Here is a 23,166-nt window from a genome sequence, read left to right on the forward strand (position 1 = left end):
CACTTTCATTTTCTAGATTCGCAATCACACTTAGTCTGTTTATACAATGGAGCGGCAATACTTACCACACATTTCACAAGATTAGATGTTTGTCAGTGGTGCTCAGGATCCGGATTTATGTGGTAGGCTACGTGAAATTTTGTGTACTGTAATGTAACAGGTAACCGTTAGCAATCGTTGGTTGTTTTATTTGCCTTTCTGAATATGGATTCACACTTTGGGCACACCCCCAACCCTACAACCCACCCCCTGCGATGGCATCTTCCATTTTCATTGTTTCATTGTAGACATCGTCCAACCCTAATATATAAATTTCTTTGAATTTCTTTCCATTTTAATTCTGCATATATTTGAATTACAGTTCTGCATATATTGGATTCACACTTTGGGCACACCCCCTAATCCTACAACCGACCCCCTGCGATGTCATCGTCCATTTTCATTGTTTCACTGTAGACATCATCCAACCCTAATATATACATTTCTTTGAATTTCTTTCCATTTTAATTCTGCTTATATTTGAATTGCAGTTCTGCATATATCTGCATCTACCTCTATTCAAACTCATTTCAAATGTATGCATTCTCAGTTAAAATGAAAGGCACACAGCTCTGGTTTCACACAATGAGACCTGATATCCGTCACACAGCCCTGTAAACGTATGTAAAAATATTTGTAGCAAACCCCTCAAGTTGCTTAAGATCAGCAGAACATTCTGTCTTTAAGCAGCTTACAGAGGAAATGTGTCTGACTGGGGAGAGAGAGGAAAATGGAGGGGGGAGATAAGGAGGGCAAGAAACTGTCTTTTTTTGTTTGTTCATGAGCTGATGTAAGCCCTGTGTCCTTTGTACCACCCTTGACTTCATAATAGTGGGGGGTAGATGTGACTTTCATAGAAAGCAACTGTTGTGTATGGCACCTCCCTTTATTGTTAAGTGTTATGTTTTGCTTCCGAAGTTGATCAAAAACATTTTCGATTTTTCTGTCTGTTTACTGTTTTCCATATTTTTGAAACAAAAGCCATATGGCATTGGGAACAAGCTCTTTTGGCATAATGGCTATTGCCAGCCCTAATTAAATTTACTTTTAATGATTTGTAAACAATTTATTGTTTTATATATTAGGCTGTTTTGTGGTAGAATTAAGCCTAGAACTTAAAATCCCTATGAAAATGACCACATTTACTTCATACACAAGCCTACATTTCCCAGAAACATTGTGAGCTTTAGTTGATCCATAGAGAACATTGGTGTATATGGTTTCTAAGAGCAAGGCTTATGATACTTTTGGGAAATGCAGCACTGGTTTTATTGTGAACGATTCACCTGTGGACATTATTCCAGAGGAAAACTATAGAAACCACATTTCCAGATTGAATCAATTCCCAGCAGATTAAAAAGTCCTACCCTGCATTCTTACTCATTCAATATCCCTTTCATTCTGAAATGTCAGATTGTAGAATTGAAATGTGTTGTAAGTAACTTATGTGCCTCTAGCAAAACTGGAAAAAATGAATGCTTTTGAAAGTGCCATGATGGTTTGACGCTTTTTGGTAAGTCTTCCTGCAACTGGCTTTCTTTTAATAATAATAAATAAAAATAAGAAGGACATAGTAAACTGAGAGGAAACCATTTAACTAGCATTTTCATTACAATATGTCCATGTTAGATTGATTAACATTTATCAGTATCGTGTCTTGTTTTCAACCGCTCCAGTGGAGAATGTTGCTGTTGTCATTTGAACTAGGCTCAAAGTTTAGTAGGCCGCACAACCTCTTGTAATGTTTGTTTGGTCAGCGTGCACTAAATTTGAGTTGGTGAAGTCATCCTGTATTTGGTAGGTGGTACATGTGGACCCTGCACGTTATGTCATCATGCTTCAGCTTGTGCAAGAATGAATACAGGGAAAAAACTGACAAAGGATAAAAATTGAATGGTGTTAATGTTTTTCCATGTGATTATTTTAATTTGATATTTCTCACATTTCTGCTTTAACAGTTGACATTTTTAGTAACATTTTATGGCTCCTAAATATTATTTGATTGATATGTGCAAGGCTAATGGTATATGACAATTTTGGAATAATAAGCATTGATAATGAATTGATGAGCTATTGTGTAACATAGACTACAGTCAGTTAGATTTTAAGAAATTAATACTTTTGTTCAGCAAGGATGCATTAAATTGATGAAAAGTGACTGTAAAGACTTTAACATTGTTACAAAAATGTATTTCCACAACTATTTTAACATTGATAATAATAAAACGTTTTTTTAACACCAAATAAGCATATTATGATTTTTTAAAATATTTTAAAATATATTAAAATAGGAAACAGTTATTTAAATCAGTGTATTTTTGATCAAATAAATGCAGCTTTGGTGAGCAAAAAAAAAAAAAAGTTTAAAAAACCTGCAAAACTTTTGAACAGTAGCAAGTGTGCATTTCATTTGAGAAATTTTGTGTACATTTTATTTGCATTCATTAAATGGTTTGTTGACCCAAAAATCAAAATTCTATCATCATTTACTCACCTTCATGTAAGTTTTGGGTGAACTATACCTTTAAATTGTATTAAATTAAATTTATATTGACTATCAGCACCTTGCTCTAAGTTAAAAAGAACATTGCTTGAACACTATACGTAATATAAATACAATGCTAGATTTTAGTAGATAGTTAGAAGTGAAGATCATGCTTTTTCTGTCCTGTCAGTTTGCATTATTCAAGCTCCTGTAGTCTCTGTCTCTCTGTCTCCTCACCTTACTCCATCACCCCATCCTCTGTTTTGGAACACCACAGCACTGCCAACTCTTCAGTCCTCAGTTACGGCTGATTTTCCCCCTCCCTTACTGCAGTGAGATAGCTAGCACGTGCGGCCCACTTGCCTGTCGCTGAACGGCGTGTGATGTGCACAGAGCCAGGCTGGCAGCAGGAGAGCGCCATGATGTTGTTGACGCAGGGGGTGATGGGATACCGGAGTACATGAGTGGGGGAATGATTGCATGCAGAGAGCGGCTGCTGTAGTCTGTCTTTCTTAAGCTAATAAAGCTTCCAGAAGATGAGACTCTGATTTAGTTGGCAACGTTCCACCTCTGTCTCTCGGCCCAGCTGTTGCCCTCCCTTCTCCTCTCTCCTCAAACTCCCGCAGCTTTTAACTTCTCAAATATTTATTGCTAAAATCATCAGAGAGTTTAGTACACCTCTGAGTGGCCTTTTATATTCTACCACTTGCATTGCAAAATTAACTTCCTGAACTTCCAGAATTATCAGTAGTTTTGAATGGATTAAACTGGATCACTCTTATCAGTTAATCTAATTTTCTGAGCCTAAATATTTCTTAACATCCATGGAACTGTATTTTGCATCGTTTTCATTAAACATTTCAGTCAAAGGCCTTCTTCAGACAACCTGTTCATTTAAACAGTTATTGAATAAAATTTGCAAACTATGACAGTATGCAAGACTTTTTCCGGTTTGTTCCAGTTGCATATATTTTAATATATGTATTTTGTTTTGTATGTATTTTTTCTTGTATTTTAAAAATTATATTAATGTTTTTTCTAATTATTATACTCTGCATTTTATTGCATACTTTACATATACAACTGAACAACATCTTGCAAAGATGTTGTAAATTCACTCCTTTGTTGTTTAAAAAAAGCCTAAATTTTTATTTATAGTTGGATTTTATTTTTATTCTTTTTTTAAATTATTATTGCATACTTCACATAAACAACATCTCACAAATGAGCTCTGAATTTGCCCATTTAACCTGTGCCTGATTTTTTTTTTTCCAATGCCACTGCATTAAAAAAAACAGCAGTGCTGTTCCACTGCTTGAGCATGAACAGAGCAGCCTGTGGTTTTGTGTATGGCTGTATTGTAACTAAATAGTGGGGGAAATAGCGCTATCTTTTTATGTAACCCATCTCTTTGGCCTTGTGCTTTTGTCAGTCTTACTAAATGAGTGGTTTCTGTCCTCTGAATAGACCTATGTGCTTGTATGGCATAATAATAGCTCATCATGTGCCGTTGTTTGTTTTTGTGTTGGAAACTTAGGAAAGATATAGTTAAGAGCTTCAGATCATGTTAAGACATGATCATCATTAATCACGATCAGTGAATGGGATTCAAAATTATTTTCCTCCCACGGATGTATAATCACATAGTTTTAATCTTAGTTCATTGTGCATAATTGTGTAAATCCTCACGTTTTTCATATTGGTTATTTAAGCAGAGTGGATGTCATATCCTCTCTTATGACTCCTTATTTGTATATATACACACAAGAGAATACCTTTATTATTCTGTTTCTTTATGTGTGCATGTATTTAATTGCAGAATCAGGGCTATAAGGATCTCAAGCATTGATCCTGGCCTTTATATTGATGTCGGAGTTTAGTCATATCAAGTGTTATCCCATAAGTTACCTATTAGGATCAGAGATTCACTTTTGTCGATAACAAATTTGTGCACACCGAAAGCTCTGTAAATTTCTGCAGAATTGGGATGTTTTACCAGATTCCATTTGTGCCTTTTTATATTCTGTTTCAGCAATGTTTTAAAACATTGTTTGGCCTGAGATTACAACTCTTCTGAAATTCTACTGGCTTGTTTGTGTTGGATTTCTTTCTAATTCTGGCCTTTTCTTTGTATTTATCTCTTATCCTGTAATGCTCTGCTCTACTCTCTCTCTGTCTTCTTTCTTCCATTGTGCTCTATCAATGCTTCCCTTTATGAAGAGGCATCTAATGAGGTCTGTTGGTGCTGAACAGCCACACTAAACCTACTTGTAGACCATCAGTGATTTGCTTTCAGAATTTGAAACTTATGTTGGACCAACAAGGCCTACTTGGCAAACAGAACATTAAAACATCCATTTGTTTGTGCATTAACATTTTATTTTGTTGAGTTGTGCTTGATCAGACCAAAGAAACTATATTTCATAGTAGGTTTGGGCCAAGAACACCAGCCTGTCAAATTCTGTAAATGTTTCAGTTTGTACACATTACTGAAAAACAATAGACTGTTTGTGTTGAAAAGAATAGTCCACCAGAAATTACAATTCTGTCATCATTTACTGTATGTCTTTGTTTCTTCTGTGAAACACAGAAGATATTTTAAAGAATGTTGGTAGCCAAAAAGTTTTGGTGCCCATTGACTTTCTTGTGTGTGTGTGTGTGTTTTCATTCAAAGTCAATGTATGAAAATTATAATTAGTCAATTTATGCTCAAAATTATTAATGAACTAATTTTATTCATTTAACACTTTACAATAAGTTGTCATTTGTTAATATTAGAGAATGTATTCACTTATTATAGTATTAACATGAACGAACAATGAATAATACATTTATTACACTAGTTATTAATCTTTGTTAAAGTTAGTTAATAAAAATATAGTTGCTCATTGTTTTTTCATGTTAGTTCACAGTGCTGTTAACAACCACAACTTGTGATTTTAATAATGCATTAGTAAATTCTGAAATTAACATTAACTAAGATTAATAAATGCTGTAGAAGTATTGTTCATGTTATTAGCTCATGTTAACTATGCTAATGAACCGTATTGTAAAGTGTTACTTGTGCAATATTTTTATTTTACTTGTGTTAGTATCACTATTGTTATTGATAAAGTTTAAATGAAGTTTTACATTTTTAGATCTATGTTTTTAGATCTTACTTATTTAGTTGCTTTGTTAAATTATTGTGAAACAGCACTTTGTCAGTCCTAGAGATAGTAGTTTGGATCACAGTAGTGCATCTCAAACAACCCCCATCACAGAAGAACAACCAGTGTGTTATCAGCTCATCCAGGCTTATGAAGGAAATAGAGCTGAACTTCACACCCATATAGAGTTCAGCCCTCTGTACAGCTGATCTGATTGCTGAGCATAACGCACGTCTTTGTTGTTGCTGCAGACATCTCTTTGTCAGTCTTACTTGAGCAGTGAGATGGAATGGATGTGGCAGAGGTGCTGATGTGGATATGAGGGGAGGGATTGTCAAGAGCTGTTAATTCAGCTGTACTTCAACAGCACGAATGGCCAAAACACTTCCACTGCCACATAGTGACAACCACAGTCTCCTGAGTTCTGTCTAATTGTTATTAGCAATTCTTTTCTTTTGTAGCTAGCTACAGGATCTTGGTTTCTGCCAAGGTCACCTCTCTGTTAAACTGTCTGCTATTGTCCATTAGGGTCTTTATGTTTTGTTTTAGAGTACAGCTTGTGCATTAAAATGTTTGTCCTTTTAGAACCTGATTATTGTGTTTTCCCATGGTTGACTTGGACAGCAGGGATCAAGGCCACGGATCTGCCCTTAATTGAAATGCACAAACAGCGTCTTTTTAGTGGCAGGAAATTAGAAGATCCTTTAATGTCTCTTATGCTCACCAAGGCTGCATTTATTTAATCAGAAATACAGTAAAAATGGTCATTTTAAAATATTATTGCAATTTTAAGACACTTTAAAAAGTATTGCTGTGTCAGCACAGCTGAATATTTGGCAGCCATTACTCCAGTCTTCAGTGTCCCATGATGCTTCAGAAATCATTGCGATGTGTTGATTTGGTGCTCAAAAACATTTGTTGTTAGCACAGTGGATAACAGTTCTGTTGCATTTTGTGGAAAGCTTAATACATATTTCTCAGGATTCTTTGACTAATGGAAAGTTGAAATTTATTGAAATAGAAAAATAGAAAAGTCTTTACTATGATTTTGAGCATAATACATCATTTTCTCTGACCCCCCCCCCAAAAAAAGCACAGACCCTAAAAATTCAGTTTGCAGGATTCTTTGAATAGGAAAAGCTTTTCTTTTTTCTTTTTTTTCCCCAAAACAACAACAACAACAAAATCATACTGAGCCCAAACATTTGAATGGTAGGTTATATGTATATGTATTTCTGTGTATAAAAATTATATTTTGTGTGTGTGTGTGTGTATATATATATATATATATATATATATATATACAGTACAGACAGACCAAAAGTTTGGAAACATTACTATTTTTTATGTTTTTGAAAGAAGTTTCTTCTGCTCATAAAGCCTGCATTTATTTGATCAAAAATACAGAAAAAAAAAAGTAATATTGTGATATATTATTACAATTTAAAATAATTATTTTTAAATTTATTATACTTTAAATTATCATTTATTTCTGTGATGCAAAGCTGAATTTTTAGGATCATTATCACATGATCCTTTAGAAATCATTCTAATATGATGATTCATTATCAAAGTTGGAAACAGTTCTGCTGCTTAATATTTTTTCAGAACATGTGGTATTTTTTTAGGATACTTTGATGAATAAAAAGTAAAAAAAAAAAAAAAATAAAAAAAAAGAAGCTATGTTTTTAAAATATAAATATTTTGTAATAACAATATACACTACTGGTCAGTAATTTGGGGTCAGTAATTTTTTTTCTTTCTTTTTTTAAATAAAATCAATACTTTTATTCAGCAAGGATGTGTTAAATTGATAAAAAAGTGATAGTAAAGAAAATAATTTATTAGAATATATATTATTAGAATTTTTTATTTTATTTTGAATAAATGCAGTTCTTTTTAACCTTTTATTCATCAAATATATTAGACAGCAGAACTGTTTCCAACACTCATGATAAATCAGAATATTAGAATGATTTCTAAATGATCATGTGATAGACTGGATGTTACATGTGACACTGAAGGCTGGAGTAATGATGCTGAAAATTCAGCTTTTTTTTTTTAAAGTATATTCAAGTAGAAAACTATTATTTTAAGTTGTAATAATATTTCACAATATTACTGTTTTTTTCTGTATTTTTGATCAAATAAATGCAGGCTTGATGAGCAGAAGAAACTTCTTTCAAAAACATTAAAAATAGTAATGTTTCCAAACTTTTGGTCTGTATGTGGCGAGGTGAGGAACGACACGACAACCATATATATATATATATATATATATATATATATATATATATATATATATATATATATATATATGTATATATATATATAGACGGATGTTTATGTCTCTGTCATTCACATATATGCTACTTGTCTATGATGTTACAGTCTTTTGCTGAGCCACCATCACTCTTCACTGCTGAAGTATTCAAGTTTGTGTTATTTAGAGAGGCAATCTAAAAATGGAACCATGCTGGGGTCCATGCCGTGACTTTTTACCAATTTTTGTACGGACCACACACTTGCTTTGGACACCCCAGCAACTTGATGGATTAGAGAAAGTTGCCTTTGACGCACACACTACACTCATGCACACTCAGCTGACTTCAGATTTCCTGTGCTGGTCAGCAACTGCTGTCATGAAAGCTGCATGTGTGCGTTTGATAAGAGGAAATGCTCTTTGCTGGATATCAGCTGTAGTTGTTCTGCCTGCGTCAGGTTTCGTTTTTTTTTTTTTTGGCATGGATTGTCCACATTCCTTTCTCACTGTGTCAAGACAGCCCCCGCTTCGCCCTGAGGACATTCTTGAGTGTATATTCTAAGTAGTTGAGAAGTTTCCTCTGACCTCTAAGTGTAGGCTTGTGTGGCATGTTATTGTGAGGGAAAAGGAAATGCTCGGGTATTCATAGTTGGACCCAGTTGATACTGCTTGACTTTCAGTGGCTTTCTTGTCAGTCTACTTGCACAGCAACATTGGGTGATTTGTATTACTGCACTGATATTGCAGTTCTTCCCGATACCAGTAAGCTGATAATTATTTTAATGTTATGCAGATATTAACATTCTGCACTATTTTGCCAAAATAAATTAAAAATAAAACTTAAAATTCCAAATCAATCATTTTGAATGCTTCTAAAGTTGATTTGCCACGACAGTTAAAATGCATTTTGAGATTTAATAGCAAAATTAAAATTATATATATCCTTAAAGCTATAACAGCTATTGATTTCCTCTTTTTTCCTTTGTTCTTTTACTAACAGACATCGCAGCAGCTGGGTTATTAGGTTATTTGGCTGCTATTACATTAAGAGCTGCTGCTGCTGAATGTGACGCGGATCTGACATGCATACTCATAGTTTCATTCATGCTTTAATATGAAATGATACAGGCTACAGTGGACTGCCTCATTTGTGCATTCAATTAAAGAACACATTTTTTACTAACATATGGTCTGAACTGAACTCATCTGACTGCCATTCACTGTTGTTCTACTGAAGCTCCCTCATCACATGTACCGTTTCTGCACTCGTTTGTGGTGGAGTGTGCATCCACTTCAAAATCTCTGTTTGATGTGGTCCTAAAGACATTTGGCATCTAAATAAATGCAATTCTTGTGAAGAAAAAAAGAGACAGAAGCAGCAGCTGTGAGTGGGGTGGCCAACCCTAGCTCCACCCCTCCGATAATTGCGTTAAATATTTTTAACGCTGTTAAACTGGACAAATTAATCGCCTACAAAAATGTAACTGGGTTTTACCAGTTTCTCTTTCCCTCAGTTTCTCCAGCAGCTGTTTTTTTTTTTTTTTTTTAATATGCTGTTTTATGAGGACAGTTTCTTAGTGACGCCATTATCAAGATCCACAAGCTGTTTAGTGCGTTGCAGGGCTGGTTAATTTGAAGAGCTTTAGAGCAACACAGCAACATTTATTGTACTTACTAGTAATGAGATTGTTTTTGTTGTTTGTTTGTTTTTTCATTTCACTTCACAGAGGATAGTGTGTTCAGTGCTGTTCATATATGAGAGCTGTTGTCTGAAGGTTTTAAATAGCCCTTAGACAGTTCTGCAGCCCAGTGAACCACAGTGATCTCTGTGAGGACAGTGTGTGTGTGTTCTCCCTCTTACATAAAGAGGAAGGTGATGGGGTCGGGATCAGGGCAGTGCTGATAAGCTCTCTCAGATTTATGCATGTTTAAATATGGATGCGGTTTAATAGTGGTCACACAGGTCACAGAAAGGATAGTGATGTTTTTGGTACTTTGAACAATGCCTTACTCTAATTAGAAATTTTAATTAGCTCGCTATTATTGTTGGTTGTGTATTCTTGTATAACTTTTCAGCCCTGGTGTCAAACAGTAAACAAGTTCTAATGTTGCAGTGATTTTTGTTTTGATGTAAGCTAGATTGTTTAGTTCCTCGTGGCTTGTGCATGTTGTTTTGATAGAGCTCATGCCTGCAGTAATCGGCCTCATGAGCTCTCTGAAGATCTTAACAGCTCCCCTGATGTGTTTTTAGTCCACCGTTGTATTATGAATAATTGCACTCCTTTACCTAGACAATACTAGAGGTGGACTGATGTATCGGTTTTGCCGATTAATCGGAACCGATAGTTGATTGCTGGAACAATCGGTTACCGGCAAAAATCCATGCCAGTTTTCCGGGTTGCGTCCGTTGCTGGAGCGGCTGAGAAGGGTCTGTTTTCATTATACAGTGCGAGAGCGGCCTCTAGTGGTTGAAATCACTGAGAGCACGTGCTATTTGTTTAGACACGTGGCGCTGCATGCTGAACCTTCAGACCCGGATTTAAATGCAGCTGAAAATCCTGCCGCGCCTCAGAGCGCCATTCACCTAGTTTTCCATTAAATTACATTATATTCGCCCCAAATCGTTGTTAATGTACATAATGAATTGTATATTGAGCATTTTAAACCAAACATTACTCCTACACTGGCTGTAATAAAGTCTGTATGCTTCATCTATAAAGCTATAATATAGATCGCTCTTTCCGTTTGCTCCGTTTTTTTAAACACTGAACTTCAAACTTATCTATGCCTCATTGTTCACTCTTGAAGTAAACTTGTGTCCGTTTGGTGAATAAATAAACTGTTTTAGACCGCTGCTCGAGTTGAACGCGTCGCGTCCGGAGTGTGTGTAATACCGGTGTGTTCTCCTTGATTAGATAATCATTAAGTGTTAAAGAATAGAAGCAGTTAAAGTGTGAGAGTATATATTAATTGTGCTGGTATAATTGTAGGCCCCTATGATTTCCGTGATGCGGAAAACGTGGACGGAATCGCGGAATCCAGTCATAAAAACAGAATTCACAGTTTAACACGGAATGTCACGGAATTGGTCAAATTTTGAATTAATTAATCAAAAGTAGGTCATTACACTTAAATCAAATCACGATATGGACTAGTATCTGTTACTATTAAGCCGCAAAAGTCAATTTAAATATGAATCCTGCATGTTCTGAGTGACTTTAATGAATGGCGCAGAAGCGAGGTTTCATTTATACAGAAGCGCGTGTGACGCTCGCGGTGTTTTCAGCTTCTGTCGTCTCTCTAAATGAGGACGTTAACACATGAACAATATCTCCAGAACTGCTCTGAGAGTCACTTCATGAGCATTTAACCATTTGATTTGAGTAAAACTAGCGTCATATCACATACACAGAACTGTAAGTGTATCCACGGCAACCCGTCAAAATAAAAGTCCGGTCTATTTTTCAGTAGAATGTGCATAGCCTACTACTACTACTACTACTAAAATAAAACACACATTATTTTTTTATGGAATAATCACACAACATTTTCTTCTCTGTTTTAATTTTAAAAGTAAATCCCCTTTGTTTGGCAAAAAAAAGTGTCTTAATTTTCAGTCATTTAAAAAAGATAAATGAAATTAATGTTTCATGCCTTCATTTGATAACCAGAAAAAATTTAATACACAACACAGAATTTTTGAAGAGAAAAAAATCATAGGGCTTCTTTAAGAAGAAAATGAATAAATTAAGTTGTTTTATGGATTCAAATAATTAGACATGCTAAAACACAGAATTTGGTAACAAAAAAAATGTGGTGAGAAAAAATAAAACATTTCATATGGCCCTAAACATGTAATTTTTGTTAAACTTTTATTAAATTGATGTGAAAACGTATAAGTTTTATGGTTTTAATTAATTAGACTTGCTTTTTAATTAATAAACTTTAACTATCAAAATGGAGTGGAAAAAAATTAAAATGGAAAAAAAACAGAATCCAGAAAAATTCAAACAAAAATAACACAATTTGGAAAAAAATAAAACGGAATTTAGGAAAAAAATAAAACAGATCTATCAGTCGATCTCTAGACAATACCATCTATTAGAGATGCTAGTGTTGGTCCAACAACTCACATGGAGCCCAGGAATTCACAAACTTTTTTTGAAATATTCTGTGAAATTGCTGTCAAAGAGGAATTAGCTGGTAAAGTGTATTAACTTATTGTAGCGTTAACTAATGTTATCATAAACACAAATGTCAGTAGACCGGGGAGATTTTAAAATGATTGGTTCATTCATAAATCTGTATGATCTTACCTTCATGCCGTGGAAATATAAACCGGAAGGGAGAAGACAATCAGCGCTGTGCTGAAAAGGGGTGTGCTACATAATATCTATACAGTATAATAAACATAATTTTTTTTTGTATTAGTATTATGTTTTATATTATTTACATTTTTTTATTTTTTTATTTACAATAATATTATATTATTATAAAAAATGAAGATAATGTCACTTTTGTAATATGTTTGGCTTTTAAATAAATATTTAGAAAATTAAAAAAATATAAAAGTAATAATTTAAAAAAAAAAACTTTTTTATAATTTAATTAATTATTTGCATTACATCAACTAGCGAACCCCTTGCAGTTCCCTCACAAACCCCTGTTTGGGAAACCATGATTTAACTTACTAACTAATATACATTTTTAGGGATAGTTCAGTGAATAATGTCTTTTACTTTACTTTTTTATGATTACTACTTTATGGTTATTTTATGGTTTTTGGGTCCTTTTTGGAGTTTCACAGTGATCAAAAGGGCTCTTGTGAGCAGCGAAACATGCAATAATTTAAAAAAGCATGACTGTGCAGTAATGGAAGAGCCAGTCAAAAGTGTAGTGGGAGGCATTTATCTCGAGTAGGATGAAAAGACTTCTCATTTCAGGCGTTTCTCAAAAGAAATTAAAGCAGGGAAAGCATCTGGTGATACATGTGTTGTTCACTATCCGTGCTTCTTTTGCTGTGCTGCTGTGGTGTGACTTTCTGTTTATCCTACAGAATCGTAGGCGTTTTCTCTGTTCAGACTCCACTTAGCTGCATCTGATGTCCCTCAGGCCTTTTACCGGTGTCTCAGGGAGCCACTCCACTACTTGAGAACAGCTGTGGTGCAACATTAGTCTTATATTACAGATGGCCTCGAATCTCCCTCAAGCACCGACTTGAGACCAGCTTATCTAATAAAAGCCTTTGAACTCAAAATCCTCCCAAAATATGAGGCTAATGCAGAGTGCATAGCCATTACTTAATCTTGGTGGTGGTGCGGAGGCAGGTATGATAATAATAATAATAGCCCAGCACATGGAGAGCGAACATATGTTGATTTCTTGCATCCGTGTCTGGGCTTGTTGACTTCATCCCAGCTGTTGTTCTTTGACTCGTGGAAAATCACAGAGAATGCTCACAAAGCTGGCACCAACGAGCAAACCAGCATAGAAGCAAAACTAGATTCCTGTTTGAGTAGACATAATGATCGATAGAGGTTGTTGGCAATGAAACAAAGTTAACTAGAGTTCAGTTTTATGCAAATAAGAGATCTGATAGCTTTAGCAATGCATCCTGGCTGGCACGACTTTTGTTAGACTAACCTGCATTATTTATTTATTTTAACATACAGTCTTTCAGCATTGTCTTCAGTAGTATTTCAGTTTGAACACTGATTACCTCAACAGACAGTGTTCACCCTGTGCCCTGCAGATCATTTAGTCCTGCGGTCTCACTGGCCTGGATAAATTCCTCCCATTTGGACAGGCCTAATGAGGACGCTGTTCCTGTGAGGATCTAGGACGAGCTTATTTTACCAGCTACATTAGTCTGGAATGATCTTGGTAACACACCACCAAAGAAATCGCAGTGCAGAGGTTTTCATAGAGTTGTATCTTATTCTTAGATATTTTCCCCCTTTTTTATAGTATATTTTTACAGTTTTGGTTTTTGTATGTTTTCTCTTTTTTTTCTTCTCCATTATCTTAAGTTGTGATATTTCACAATATTGCTGTTTTTACTGTATATTTGTTCAAATAAATGAAGCCTTGGTGAGCATAAAATGCTACTTTGAAAAACTAGCAACAAACCTTTGAACAGTGTTAGATAAAAAAATGCAGTTTGTCTTGGGCTAAAATATTGCAGGAAATGTAGGCTATAAAAAAAGATGCAAAGATGAACTTGATTCAGAACCTTTGTTTTTCATAGTAAACAAATATTGATCCAAGTTAGACATTCATGCAGAATGAGTTTTTGCTTTCATAACAGGGCTTTCAGGGTGCAAGATGCTAAAAAGAAAAGTCAATAGTAATAAAATTGACTGGTATAATTAAAATGTAATTTGTCATCTGTAAAATCCTGTGTTATAGCTTAATTGTGTAACGATGATGGGAGTAATATATATTTAGCAGATGACAGTCAGTTTAATAATACATGACCAATTTTCAACCTGTGTTTGACCCTCTGATTGAGAATCTCCATTTTGGAAAATTTTATTATTATTACTGCAATGAACTATCAAGGAAAATCTGATTCCTCATGACATGACCCCTTTTAAAATGAAAATTGAAGACGACGAAACCAGGGGAGTGAGCACACATCCCTAAACTCTTCTTAATAGGTTAGTTGTGTTCAGTAGGTTAGTTGTGTATAGGTATAGTATTATGTGAAAGCATTCGTATAGTCTGCATTTTTTAGATTGTGTATAGGTAAACTTTTATATTGTATATAGGTATATATTTAATATATATATATATATATATATATATATATGTGCTCTATATATATATATATAGTATATTTATAGTCAAAATCTGTCAGTAGGTTAGTTGTGTATAGGTTTATACTGTTTTGCTTCATTGTTGTATGTCTGTATTTATGTAGCACTGTGGTCCTGTGAGGCACGACATTTCTTTCCACTGTATGTCCACACATGCAGCAAAATGACAATAAAGCTAGAACTTGAACTTAAACCATCTCCATCTCGTTAGTGTGTTCTGACAGATACATGCCTCCTCTCTCCTGCTGTTCACCGTTTGTAGGTGTGACGAATAGTCTGCATACACTTGTGTAATAGTTTATTTTTGTATTGATTTGAGCTTGGAGCAGAAGCTGAAATGATCGATTATGCTCCTGTGTATTTGCTATTTAAAAACCTATTTAAAAAAAAAAAAGACTTACTGACCCCAAACCTTTGAACAGTATATATAATAGAAAGTGGCTAAATCGGTTTCCATCTGTGAGGATCTCATGATACGACTTGCCTTTTTTCACACCTCTAAGGCATTTAATACCCTTCTCAGCTGATGTGGTTTATCTATGTCTCAGTCCTGGGTGTCACCAGCATAATTACAGTCAATTTCTGTATGGGTGAAAACAAAGGATCAGGACATAATGAAAACAAATTGTTATTTTAATGTTAGGCCTATTACTTATATAGGCTATACATTTTCCTTAAAGCATCCCATTTTGTTCCAGGGCTTGAAATCCTTGTGCTCTAGGCTGTAGTTAGGTCAATGCAGAAAATTGTAAATGATTCTCGGCGTCACTGGTTAGTGACATCATTGAATGCCCCGGAAAACGTATTGTCTGTGTCGGTCACAGTGCCTTTTAATTGCGGTTTTGAATCCAGCATTTATTTATTTACAAATTATAAGCTCTGATTATGACAAGTGTGGTATAAAAGCTTTGTTTATTAGAGGAATAATTGGTTAGCTGGAAAATGTTACATCGCGACTATGCTTTTGGATGCGTTCCAGCCCATCTTCATGAGGAAGTGACAAATATAGGTATCGGAATCGGCAGGGGCATAGCCATCATTTCAGAAGTGAGTGGGACAGAAATGTTGTGTGTGTGTGTATATGTGTGTGTATATGTGTATATGTGTATATATATATACACACACACAAACAGTTGAGTACTTTTTTTTTTTTCAGGATTCTTTGATAAATAGAAGGATCCAAAGATCAGCATTTATGTGAAATAAAAAGCTGTTGTAACATTATACCATTCAAAAGCTTAGAGTCAGTATAATTTAAATTTTTCGGAAAATAAATTATAGAAATTAATACTTTTATCTAGCAAGGATGCTTTAAATTGATCAAAAGTTATGATAAATACATTTATAATGTTACCAAAGATTTCTATTTCAGATAAATGCTGTTCTTCTGAACATTCTATTCATCAAAGAAACGTGAAAAAATTATACTCAGCTGTTTTCAACATCATCATGATAATAAATGTTTTTTGAGCAGAAATTCAGAATATCAACATGATTTCTGAAGGATCGTGTTTCTGGAGTAATGATGCTAAAAATGTAGCTTTGAAATCACAATTAATTGCATTTTAAAAATATATTAAAATAGAAAACAGTTATTTTAAATAGTAAAAATATTTCAAAATTTTACTGTTTTGCTGTACTTTGGATCAAATAAATGTAGACTTGGTGAACAGAACAGAAGAGACTTAATTAAAAAAAAAAAAAAAACATTAACAGTTTTACTGTTCAAAAACTTATGACTGGTAGTGTATAGGCAACTTTATTTTTTCTCCAATTTCTAGCTTTTAAATTGGCTTAGAAATCAGATAACTGCTGGACAATAATCAATAATAATTATTTGTTAACATTTATATAAGCTACTACTAACACTTGTTTTATCACATAATAAGGCAGAATAGCTTCTATACTGTAATAAATGCTATGTTAATTAGCATTGCATTGTTCATATAGCCTACTTTATTTATTACCTGGAGATGACTTGAAAAACACAAATAATCCATATATTGTCGCAATCGTATATTTGTCTTCATGTTTCCAAACGTTTTTGTTTTTCTGTGAAAACAACTGTTTTCATACAGCAGTAGCTGGACGCTCTTGTCCATTTCCTGGTACAACTTTATGCGCGAGAGCGCCCTCCGGCTTCGAGTTTGAATGAAACACACACTTGCATAAGTATTTAGCGTTCCGCGATGTTCATCTCACCTTATTCTGGGTCCGAATAAAACATCAGATCATGCGCAGACTATCCTGTCTCTTTGAGTTTTAAATCTATATATATTCACACCAGCTCTTGAAAACCTCTATGCGAACACACTTGCCCGAAAAAGTGCGGGGGTCGAATTTACGTGATATTAAAAGTGGGGGGCACACGTCCCCTGCTTAATCTACGCCCCGGGAATCGGCCAATAAGTGTTTGTTAAAATCAGTATCAGAATCGGCCCCAAAAAATCCTAACGGTGCATCCCTAAATAAAAGTATTAATTTATTTAAAAAAGACTTACTGACCCCAAACCTTTGAACAGTATATATAATATAAAGTGGCTAAATCAGTTTCCATCTGTGAGGATGTGTGAAATCAGCTGTGTGCTTCCCAGTGCCTCATGATACGACTTGCCTTTTTTCACACCTCCTCTAAGGCATTTAATACCCTTCTCAGCTGATGTGGTTTATCTGTGCCTCAGTCCTGGGTGTCACCAGCATAATTACAGTCATTTTCTGTATGGGTGAGAACAAAGGATCAGGACTTTGTTATAGTAGATACATTAGAGTCAAACCCAGCTGCTTAAATACATACGTAAAATAAATCAAGAGGGCAGTACTAAACAAATGACAGGAGATAAATTTTAAACGTGAAATTACACACTAAAGGAAACTTGCAAAAATAATGACTGTGTTCAAATCGGTTTCCCAGACACGCCCCCTTTTTCCACTTGTGGAGCAAACAGGTAGTCCCAGTCTTTATTGAAAATTAGTTTGTTTGTGAAGATGTAGAATTATCATTTACCTTATTTGAGGGTTGCCAAAAATTGCACCATTATCTGACTTCAAGTAGTCAGGTGATGCATTTGTGTTGATATGGTGTTAGCAGGCCTGCTCTCACTATACGCTCATTGAACAGTCCTCAACCCCATGACAAGGAAAGATAAGTGGTTGGTGGGAGCATTTGCAGTGTGTTTGTTTTGTGCCAATGTTCTCTGTGATGGTTGGAATAAAAGAGAGACCAAATTGTTGACCACTGGCGGGAAATGTTTTTAAATATGTGTAATGAACTTTACTGGAAAGGAACACTGTGGCTGAAATGTCAAATAAGGCTAAGAAAGGAGAAAATAAATGAAATGATAGGGATTTACCCATAATCCTTTGCACTACTCAGTCAGACTGGGATTTCTAGATGGTTACCCATAATCCTTTGCACGAATCATTCAGTCTAAGGTTCTGTTTACCATACTAATCTTAAGGTAGTATGTGAATGTGTTGTATTTCTAATACAAGTATTCATATTTGTAATATGGAAATATGTTATTTTGGATTCATCTGAAATTTGTCTGTTATCTATATTCCTTTGCATTGCTCATTTAGACTCAGATGTCCTATTTGTTACCCATAATCCTCTACTCTATTCATTCGGTTTGGGGGGATGGGCAGCCATTTCATTAATAGTACCTTCTTATTTCCTTTGTTCTTTGTGATGTTTTGAATTGACAATAACATTATAATGTTGCTTAAAGATTGTTGTATATTGCAACAACACATTTGAATAAAAATGCACACATAGATTTTGTCTCTGTTTAATTTTATGCTTTTTTCATCTTTAGTTGGCTTTGTTGGGAATGGACCTTCTATCTGCCTTAGTGACGAGATTACAGGACCGATTTCGGCCCCAAGTTGGTACAGGTAGGAATATTAATATCTTAAATGTGTAACAGTTTCTCTGTCAGATTTCATTACCTCAAAAAACAAGGATCGTTGTGTGACAAATGACAATTTATTTTCATATTATAGTTTATCTAAAGAACATTTTGAAGATGTCTTTTTATTACTTTTAAAGCAGCAGTGCTTAAATGAAGAGAGACCACTTCCTGCAGAAAGTTTGAGTTTGCTGACAGTGTGTTATACTTTAAGTGCTAAAACTGTCAGCATACACTGAAACCCTAAAGAAGTTGCTTCTTTAATTCATCCGCTTTAAATGCATCGCTGCTGCAGTCATCAAACACTGCTTTTGTTACAAATTCACTGCATTCATCAATGAATTTCAAGTCATTCACTGTCACTCTTCAGATTGTCTGCTGAGAAATATCCCCGTTATTACGTAATCTGAAGGTCTCATTATTTGAAGTTTCCAACTAGTTGACTGAAAATAACTTTGCACATCCCTAATATCTAATCATTGTTCTGTCCATCTCCAGTTTTACCGAGCTTGATAGATCGGTTAGGTGATGCCAAAGATCAAGTCAGAGACCATGATCAAACCCTTCTGCTGAAGATCATGGAGCTGGCAGCTACTCCTCAGGTAGTATTTGTCTTTATTTAGCCTATATATTAATTCCAGGATGTTCAGTTCATTCTAAAGCTAACACTGCTGTCCTGTTGTGTGAACACAGTGCATTATGCAGGCAAACATGCCTCTCTGTATTTAGCCTTTGTGTTAAAATATCATGACAGCCTAAACAATATTTATAATGTAAGATCTGAACAACCTGCTCCATTCAGAAGTACCCTTGCGAGACGCCTTTGTGGCATTTTAAACAAGATTTCATTTAGTTAATGAATTGAACTCTTCGCTCCATGAAAAGCTGATGGGAGGTCTCATAATGAGATTAGCTGCCATTTAATTCTATTAGATTGAAAGTATTACATTTGGATTGTCTTCACAGTACATATGGGACCGAATGTTGGTGGGGTTCAAACACAAAAACAACCGGAGCAGAGAGGGAGTGTGTCTCTGTCTCATCTCAACTCTGAACACGTACGTCTAATTGTCCTCTCAATCTGAATATTGTAGCTTTCATGCAACATAAATACAACTTACATTGACTTAATGTTTAAAATTTCCACTTGTAGTTCTATGCTGGATAGAGATATTAAGTTATTAAAAATGAAGCAGCACATTCTTTTAGGATAACCCATTAAAGCTGAACTTGGTTGAACCCAAAGCTTAACCTTGTCGCTATCGATTCTGTTTTTCAGATACGGTGCCCAAGGCTTAACCCTGAGCAAAATTGTACCACATATATGTAATCTACTCGGAGACCCCACAAGTCAGGTATGTGCATTTGTCTAGATCTAAGACATTCAAGATTAAACTCTGATCTGCATGACATGGCTTTTTTACAGAACAGTGGATGAAGGTAGCAACATTACACAAAGCTATAGTGACCTCTGGTGGTGGTTTTGGATGTGGAGTTGGTGGAAATATAACAAGTATACATTTGTTTTTATTAAGTGAATATAGATTTTACAATATGAATGAATATTGTTAACAGATGCAGTGGAAAGCATTTCAAATAGCAGCATAAACATTAAAAAAGCAATGTGATTGCTTTGCACTTAAGGCGTTTGCATTTGTTTTGTCCTCCTAAAACATTTACAGATTATTCTTATCATTGGTAATATATATTAATATAAGCTTATACATAATAATTTTTAAAAGTTTAAAATTGTGTGAATTATCCAATTATCTGCCCAGGTTCGGGATGCGGCCATGAACTGCCTTGTGGAAATATACAGACATGTTGGAGAGAAGGTTAGGATTGACCTTAGTAAAAAAGGACTGCCGCAGTCGAGGTAAGCTCTTCCTTTTTTATTAACTCTCTGCCACTTCACAGACAATGCATCAGTATTACTCTTTTCTAATTCAGATGGATTTCTGTTTAATTTTGTACATGTTTTCGTTTTGAATGTTTTTCCCCTCTAGATATACACTGCATCTTACTTCTATCAGGCTTTGATAAATTTAGACAGATATTTTTCCCCATTAGTAAGTGTTTCTAAACAGAGTGAAAACATTCATGAACCAGTCTCTATTAGTGCTGTAATGATTCTTATTCACTTAAGGGGCTAAAGTGGATATTCATACAGGTCATTAGGTCTTAGTTTCCCTGTAGACCCAGAATCAGGCTCTGCCCTCTAACTTGAGACTATTTTAGCAGTGATTTAGCATTTAGAAAAGTATGGCATTAATAGTGCCACTCTCAGATGTTTTGCTCTATGGGCTTGAGCCTGCAAAAGAACGTGTCCAGCCATGATACTGCACAGCAAGAGTTGACTGAAGTTCATGGAAAGGAGGAAGGCATACCAGCATTTGTTTGTGGTCTGAATTTGGTTGTAACATCTGTTAAATGTCCCTCCCACTTAAATCTATGCATGTCTCCAGGGGACCATGCAGGCATCTGTTTCTCTGATCTTCTCAGTGGTTATAGTTTTAAGACTTTTGAGGGCAGGCTCAATTGGAACATGCCTGGGGAAAACAGTTTGCTGTGACTTCGGACACAAGGTCAAACCAGCAACTGATTTGTGAGCATTTAGGCTCAAGTATGTGTACTGCAGCTCCAGTATTTTTGAGTTAATTCACCAGATTTTATTATTACAATCATTTGGGTCAAACAAAAATATTTTAAGCTAATGCTAATTCATTTCCATTTCTGAGAGCTGCACTCATTATATTTGATTTATTAGATTAATATCATTTCCGTGCTGCCTTCTCAGTTGGCTTCATACGCATCTGTGCCCAAATTCTTTGGGACTGGACCAGATCCTGTTACTAAAAATGATAACCACACAATTAAAATGGCCCTTGGAGGGATCTATGAAAGAATCAAACTCTCATTGCTTTCTCACTAAAGCCCACATTTAGCACAAATTAAGCTTGCACAACAAAGTTTTAATTTTCCAAATGTTCAATATCCATTTTGAGTCTTAAGCGCACTGACAGCCTGACAGTTTTTCAGTGCTGCTGTTTTTCACAGACTGCCATGGATATATCTGCAAAATTCTAATCTTCTCAGCTTAATTTAGAGGCATGCAGTCAGTCAGCATGGATGAAGTGAATAGAGGAAGAAATCTCTTTTTGAACACTATAGTGCATAAGGGTTTAGCAAGCAGCATTTCCCTCCTTTCAAACTGCAGAAAAGGCATCCCGTCTCATTTACAATTCAAAATTCTGTTGTGGGACACTTTGTAAAGCAGAAATGATGGACTTGTGGGATTAAAGGTTTGCATTTGTCAGTGGTTGTCAGCAGGGATGCCCTTATTTAAAATGAAATCCTACCAGCATGATTGTTGGAAACAACATCCTCTTAAATATTAATATTACAAGGCTTTACTTACTTGTCCTAGTTAGAATTTCATGACTTTGGCAGTTAGAGCTTTGAACATTAACATCACACTATTCACAATGTTGCTTTTTTAATCAATATCAAAAATGCATGTTTTGAGTATTAAATTTATCACTCAGCCCTATTTATAACTTAAAATGATTCTTTGCAACACTGTATGGAAGAGAAATGTGGCAGCCCCTCCAGATTCAGCATGGCAGAATCCCCTCACAGGGAGCTGAGAACATGACAATGAATCGGCTTTGATGCGCAGGGCTCTGGGGATCTGCCTCTGACTCGTACAGACAATCTTCTGAGAGGGATGTAAAGGATGAAGGGTTCTCAGAGGGTTTTACAGGACGAGAACATCCGCAGCTTTGTGAATCCGCAGTGGGAGGAGTTTTGGAGAGCAGTGCTACATGGTTCAGTTTCACAGAGTTTGCTGTCATTTGAGGACGCTTAAATGTTTTCCAAATTATTGCTTCATTAGAGGCCATACTATAATAAAAATCATTATTTTATTCCTTTTATCCACTTACAATGTTTCTTTCATTGAATAATAGTATTGTTGTACTCAGCTATCTCTTTGACCTTTAAACAAGATTTTTTTTTTGCTACTTTACCTTTAAGACCTGAAAATGACCTCTGTTATGATTGGCTAACCTCTTTGCACATATATTGCACTAACTTGCAGGTTTGCTTTGGAGTCAAATATAGTTGGTGCAAAGCTTGCATTACACTGACAGGATCACAAAACCATCCATGCTGAAATGTGACACATCAACTGTTACATCACAACCAGTCTCGCTCAGCCAGACTTATGACTAACGCCAAAAAGTCTGGTCCTCATTGTAGCTTCTTCTGGCCTTGAACCACACATTTAGACCACCTCACCGACATGTTAAACAACCAAGTTCTTTACTGTCTGTTGTGTCCATAGTTTATGAGTTAGGTTATCATGTCATTATGTCCATAGCTAATAGTCTAAGCATTTGTTAAATAGTAGTGCAGTCAGTGTAGTCAGGTGGTATCTCAGGACAAAGGGAGTGACCTAATGAAAGGTATTTCCATTTCATAGGCATTTACCCTGCTTGGTGAG

General features: G+C 35.2%; 1 protein-coding gene and 1 non-coding gene across 30 annotated transcripts in view; one reads left to right on the plus strand and one right to left on the minus strand.

Annotated features, from left to right (window-relative positions):
* The window catches only part of clasp1a (cytoplasmic linker associated protein 1a), a 68,384-nt gene that overhangs the window by 6,400 nt on the left and 38,818 nt on the right, over window positions 1–23,166 (plus strand). For all 29 annotated transcript variants that reach the window (XM_042731656.1, XM_042731662.1, XM_042731670.1 and 26 more), the window contains exons 3-7: window positions 18,570–18,648; window positions 19,161–19,264; window positions 19,629–19,720; window positions 19,942–20,017; window positions 20,441–20,538. In XM_042731656.1, the coding sequence (XP_042587590.1) occupies window positions 18,570–18,648; window positions 19,161–19,264; window positions 19,629–19,720; window positions 19,942–20,017; window positions 20,441–20,538 (449 nt within the window). The remainder of the gene's footprint in view (window positions 1–18,569; window positions 18,649–19,160; window positions 19,265–19,628; window positions 19,721–19,941; window positions 20,018–20,440; window positions 20,539–23,166) is intronic.
* LOC122138569 lies at window positions 17,770–17,897 on the minus strand. Its single transcript, XR_006155686.1, has one exon. It is a non-coding gene; the product is annotated as a U4atac minor spliceosomal RNA (small nuclear RNA).

This window comes from Cyprinus carpio, chromosome B9, assembly GCF_018340385.1.
Source record: "Cyprinus carpio isolate SPL01 chromosome B9, ASM1834038v1, whole genome shotgun sequence".
NCBI classification, from domain to species: domain Eukaryota; kingdom Metazoa; phylum Chordata; class Actinopteri; order Cypriniformes; family Cyprinidae; genus Cyprinus; species Cyprinus carpio.